This window comes from Triticum aestivum, chromosome 1D (assembly GCF_018294505.1).
Source record: "Triticum aestivum cultivar Chinese Spring chromosome 1D, IWGSC CS RefSeq v2.1, whole genome shotgun sequence".
NCBI lineage: Eukaryota > Viridiplantae > Streptophyta > Magnoliopsida > Poales > Poaceae > Triticum > Triticum aestivum.
In genome coordinates this window covers 113,106,009-113,111,917 of record NC_057796.1, presented here as the reverse complement: position 1 = coordinate 113,111,917, position 5,909 = coordinate 113,106,009, and the positions used below count along the sequence as shown (strand labels likewise).

The 5,909-nt window shown below is 46.1% G+C and overlaps 1 protein-coding gene across 2 annotated transcripts; it reads left to right on the top strand.

Annotated features, from left to right (window-relative positions):
• Nucleotides 1-274: 274 nt before the first annotated feature.
• Nucleotides 275-4,325, top strand: LOC123180642 (protein NETWORKED 4B). 2 transcript variants are annotated; one of them, XM_044592728.1, is made up of 3 exons: nt 275-504; nt 2,114-2,256; nt 2,459-4,325. In XM_044592728.1, the coding sequence occupies exons 2-3, from the start codon at nt 2,154-2,156 to the stop codon at nt 4,099-4,101; spliced, it is 1,746 nt and encodes a 581-aa protein (XP_044448663.1). In that variant the 5' UTR covers nt 275-504; nt 2,114-2,153; the 3' UTR covers nt 4,102-4,325. The 2 variants fall into 2 exon arrangements, with proteins under 2 accessions (XP_044448663.1, XP_044448664.1); XM_044592729.1 differs by lacking the exon at nt 275-504 and adding an exon at nt 1,655-1,864.
• The last annotated feature ends 1,584 nt before the right edge of the window (nt 4,326-5,909 follow it).

The window sequence follows — 5,909 nt, the reverse complement described above, 5'->3', positions numbered from 1 at the left end:
GCAGCGGCGGCCGCGATCCGAGGCTTTCCCTTTCCCACACCGGTTGTGGGTCCTACCACTTTCCCCGGCGACAGGCTCCATCTCCACGGCCGGCCGGGCCATGCCCATCAGCCCATGTGGTCCCCCACAGCGAGCGAGCGAGCGAGAAGCGCCACCATCATTCGAAACCGGCTACTAATTTACTCAGCAACGTTAATGTGGCTGGCAGTTACCCCTCTCCCGTGGCGTCCAGCTCATCAACGCTTGCAACTCGAACGAAAACCCCCCGTCCGCCCAGGGGCACCACGGTAAACTCGCCGCTAAAAACCCCCACGCCCCGATGCCTTCTTGGGCTTTAGCGCTCCCCGAGTTCCCGTAACCTCCCGTGCTCTGCCCTCCCGCCCCCGGCCTCCACCTCCATTCCTGCGCGCGTCGTTATCTCTCCAGGCTGCAGCAGAGCGGAGCCTCGGCGCTGCGTCTCGGGGGGCGTGTCGAGGTGGTCGGATCTACCTCCGGTGAACCTTGGTAAATCCCTGCGGCGTTTCCTCCTTTAACGCGCGTGATGCTGTTTTTCCTTTTCGCGGCGAGAGGAGCGGCGGAGAGGGCTGGGCGCTTCCTCGTTCCCGTCGCCGGAGGTTGTAGGCCCGTAGCCGCCGCGGAATTTTCGTTCCTCTTCGTCTTGTTTTTCCGCCACCAGCAGATCGGTCCGTACAGCACTGCTTGTTTTGCAGCGTCTGCTCTGCTCTGCTCTGTGAAGATGCAACTGATCCCCGTGCTTGTGTTGGCTCTGCTGTGATGTTGCTCGTCGCGTCCCGTGCACGACTAGACGCTAGTTCCATGTCATCATACCTTCAGCTTCCCTAGATCCAACGCACGCAATATTATGTCGATTTTATTCGTGCTTTCAGTTACGAGTACAGTGAACGCAAGTTAGCCCGGTTGTTTCGCGTTACATCTCTTGTATCTTGGGCAGACAGTTTCTCCCTCGTGCTCCTGAGTGGGACTGTTCACATGCTGATAGCCCCCTTGATGCCATATCGCTCTCACGTGTCTATTATCTAGGTGTGCCCCCGCCATGTTTCGTGTATCCCGGATCTTCTTCAATAATGTCGAATTCATTGAGCAGTGTTCCTGATGCCCTCTTACCTTGAATAATAATGTCGACAGGAGCATTTTTGGTTGCACGTTTGCGACCTCTTGCCTGAATCCCAAAGTTTCAGATCAACGTGGGGTTCAATGTTTGCTGTCCATTCTTATTGTCCGTCTGAGATGGTTCCCAGTTCACTGAATGAAGTTGCCCGACCTACCTATCAGGCAGGCACACATAGCTGTAGCTGCCGTGTCCTTTGCAGTTGGACATTTGACACCCAAGTGCCAGCCATTTTATTCTCTCAATAGGGTTCTCTTCTCGGATAATTGGTAGCTACAAGATCTGATCAACGTCCCTGTCTGTCTGTTTCTTAAATATTTGCCTAGTTTGCATGCTATACTCATCATTTTGGTCTAAAGGAAGCTGGCATTATGGATTGTTGCTAATGTTTGCTTGTGATAGCATGCATGCATACATGTATTCATTCATTTTTGAATTGCTTATTGAAGAGCGGACGTTTCCCCTTTCCAGAAAAAAATGTCACTGTCTTTCGCTCCATGTCACTGTTCTTTAGATAGCTAATCATTGTCAGTCATGGGCTTCCCGCAGCTCTGGCCCCCAAGGGTTTCGCATCCTATTTATCTGCTCTTCCTGCCATACACTCGTAACTAGGATATAAGTTTTGCTCATTTGAGAAGGATTGTTATTTCCTTGATCGTCCTATGTAGTGTGTGAAAGACGTACTCTGTTGGCCAGATCATTGCATATCCCCTAGCTAATCTTTCCCATGCACAGGCAAGTCACTCAATCGGAGTTGAAGTAAAGTCCTGAGCTTGTTTGGCCAGCAACTTTATGTTTCTGCATTTTGTTTAATTTCCCCTTTGATCCTGTGTTACATTGCTATGAATTCTGAGACAATTGCTTTGTGGTTTGTGTAGTAAACTGTCTTATAGATTTGTGTTTGAGTTGTTTTAAGTACTTCACTTCTGTTGTGTGTCTCTTGTTCTCCCTTCTCACTTGTATATCCATTTGAATCATTATCAGGTCTGCATAACAGAAAGGATTTTCTTATATTCTGGTGAAGATGAAAGGAACTCAAGGGTCACAGTTAAGGAAATCCCGTTCATGGTGGTGGGATAGCCACATTAGTCCAGAAAACTCCAAATGGCTCTCAGAGAACTTACAAGGTAATGAATAATGTTTCTCAGATGTTCTGTTCTTGTCTTGCATACTGGAATTAGATACTTTGTTTGATCTAAATTTGGATACATTGTTGTTTGCTAGACAATAGTGATGCGCAGGTTCATTCGTGTAGGATTTTAGTCTTTTCTAGTCTAACAAGCTATGCGATGTTGTTTTCTGAACATAACCTTTCTTCTAACTGAACAGAGATGGAGATGCAAGTGAAAGAGATGCTGGGACTTGTTGAGGAGGAAGGTGAATGCTCTGCAGAAAAGGCTGAGGTGTATTGCCAAGAACGACCTGTGCTTGTCGCCCACATCAAAAAATTCTATTGCATGTATCGCGCCCTTGCTGAGCGGTACGACAATGTAACTGGAGAACTGCGCAAAAATATCCCATCATCACTGCAGCCACATGGCTCTTTTGGTGCCCCTGAATCAGATTCTGAGACACAGTCTCCTCCATCTACAGAGCAAAAGCCAAAAACTCGATCAGATTGCTTTGATGTGTCCATTGGCTCTGGTGTGAGCTCTGACGTATCCAAGAAGGGGAGTGATGGGTCTTCATCGTCTTCAGAGTCTGAGTCAGAGCTTGATGAAAGCAAAGAGGAAAATGGCAACAGCATGTTTTATGCCTTGAGCCAAAGAATTATTGAGCTTGAAGTTGAGCTTCATGAAGCAAGGGGAAAACTTGATGCTTTGGAGGAAAAGAATACTATCTCAGAAGTGTCTGAACATGATGAAAAACTGCGGGAGGATCTTGAAGAAGTCAACAGTGAGAAGGAAGCATTGGAAGCTGCGCTGTTGGCGAACAAAAACGAGACTGATGTGCTGAAGGAAGCAATGGCCTCAGCAGCTAAGCAGTTTGAAATTGAATTGGCGCATCGTGATCTTGAACTTGATAAGTGCAAGCAGGAGCTTGGAGAACTTTCAGCGAAGTATCTGCATGATAAATCTGCTCTTGAGGCTGAGATTGGAATGCTCCAAGGAGTTATCACAAATTTTGAAGGTGAGCTAGCAAAACTGTCACAGGACAAGTTGCAGCTCGGGTCTCGGATTGAAGAGCTAGAAGAGGCAGCATGCTGCTTAGATTATTCAGCTTCCGAGGTGGTGAAGCTGCAAGAGGCAATGAAGAATACAAAAGCAGAACTGGAGGAAGTTTTACTGGAGAAAGAAGGAACCATCAAGAACCTAGAAGCACAGCTAGAAAGTGCCTCACAAGAGAAATCAATACTCCAGGACAGTATTAAGGAGCTAGAGAGGGTGGTGTGTGATTCTGAGGAAAAACATTCACTGGAGAAATCTGATCTTAGCGCTGAACTTTCAACACTATCAGAAGCCAATGCCACTCTCGAAGGCAAGCTGGCATCCATGGAAGCAGAGCTTAAGCAAGCTTATGCCGACAGGGCAGAAGAATACATGAACAGCGAGAAACATATTTCTGAGCTGAATCAAGACCTTGCCAATCTTACAAGCAAGCTTGAACTGATATTATCAGAGAAAGACACAGTTGATAACAAGCTGGTCACTCTACTAACTGACATCACGGCACGTGATGAAAAGATGAAAGAGATGGATGGCCACCTTAGTCAGCTTCAACTTGAGCATGCCAAGATATCAGCAGAGTCCGCTATTGTGCATGAGTCCCTGTCGGAGCTGCGTGCTCGGGTTTCTGAGCTCGAGGAACTTGTGGAGAAGCAGAACCTTGCGATCTCTGAGAGCGCCGAGGGGAAGCGTGAGGCGATTAGGCAGCTGTGCTTCACCCTTGAGCATTACCGCAGCGGGTACCAGCAGCTGCGTGAGATGCTGCAGCAGGGCCACAGGAGACCACTGATGCTGATGGCAGCCTGACCAAGTGTGTCCTTGTTCCCGATATCCTTTTGTGCTTACGAATTGGGTTCTGTAGCTTTTTCAATTGAGAAGAACTCTGTTATGTCTGTGTGCAACTACAATGTAATGTGAGGATCATGTCAGTCATGGCTCGGGGAAAAAAGGCAATCATGTCCGTCGTCGTTTGCTCTTGTTACTTCTGTTACATTCTTGTCATATATTCAAGATGGTGAATTCTGTGTTTTGGTCTTTGAAACGGCGATGTTAGTTCGCCGAGCTATGGCATGTCCTAGTCAGTCTTATATCTTTGAATCAAAGTTGAGTTTGTCAAGATACATGAATTTTCCTGCGTATGCCTCAAGAAAGTATTATGATTCAGATGTGATGAGGAAGCTGCAGGAAGAAATTCATCATTCGTAATCTCACTGAGTCGGAGGCAGATGCTGAAGCCAGACCCGGTACAACTACAAGGGAGGTCTAGCGCATCTTTCATTCGTGGATTCCTAGCAGAGGTGAACTGTTTCTACAAAATTGCTGCAAATTCCTATGAAGTTCACGCCAAAAAGGCCATTGACTAATTTCTATCCTTTTCTGTAAGTTTTTTCTTGATCAAGTCTGAAGCCATTGATTCTGTGAATATTCTGAAGTGTTTTTTTCTCTCAAAAACATCAGAACATTCTGTTTCTGTTCATGCCTCATCATTTTCCTTGTCATATTTTCGCGATCAATTGCCTACTCAGCCGACCCGGTCCGAAATCCTGGGCTTCCAGTCCAGGGTGTGTGGCCCGGCCCTTGCCTGCTTGCCCAGCCCAAAATACTGTCAGGTAAGCATAATAATCAATGCAACAAACAAAGCAAAGGACTAACCAACAAACACATTGAGATAAGATGCTGACATTGTGCGGGCATCCATCACATTGTTTCTTTTGATTTAACAAGCCTGGCTTTGCTTTCCAGCCAGCCTGGAAAATACGCCAAAGTCGCTTTCCCTTTCATAATGTCCCAACTGGCTTAGTCTGCTCTCCATATTTCCTTTGACATGCACCAAAGTTGCATTTCTGTACTATGGTTGCCCATGGAGGTCTGCCCATTTATCACATGAAACTTTGTTTGGATGCTACGTACTAGAAATTAAACCCTACAGCGCAGGACTATGCCAGGAACTGCACAGTTAGGTGTGCCTGTCCTCTTCTTGAAGTAAAGTGCTTGTGGTTCTGTTTCTGGTACCAACTTGCATGCCAAGACACACAAGAAACTGACTAACTAGTCCGTGATGTGGTCCGTTGCCTAGATGCTGCTAGCCCGGGACAATTTGTCATGCATGCACAAGCACAATTGTTGCTTGACAAAAGAAAAGAAGAGAAATGAAGGCATTTCAGATCTAACTCGACGTGTCGGTTTCGCATTTTATTTGAAGGAATGCTATAGAAGTTCTAGAGGATCCTATTTCTTAGTTTGTTTCTTTCCCGTAGAGATCTTGTTTCATCCATATGATTCAAACCTATGGAAACCTATGGAAACAACTTCAATTAGCCAATTATGCCTTCCTGTTCTTGTAGGATATGCCATGTCATCTAATCCGCGCAATATTTCTGTTCGTGTGTTTTTTAAAACCTTGCTAATCAGCATGTTGTTCATTTTAAATTCTTATATAGTTTTTGCCCTTTTTTGTTTTACTTTTTCCACACTCACTTCCTTTTGGTCCCACTCCCTCCATACCGAAAAAGGGTTTCCCCCCGCTTTGTATTCCAAAGCAATCAACACCGATACAAGATTGCTGGGGCGAACAACACAACAAGCCAAAAAGAAAAAGAAGAAGAAGCAAATGC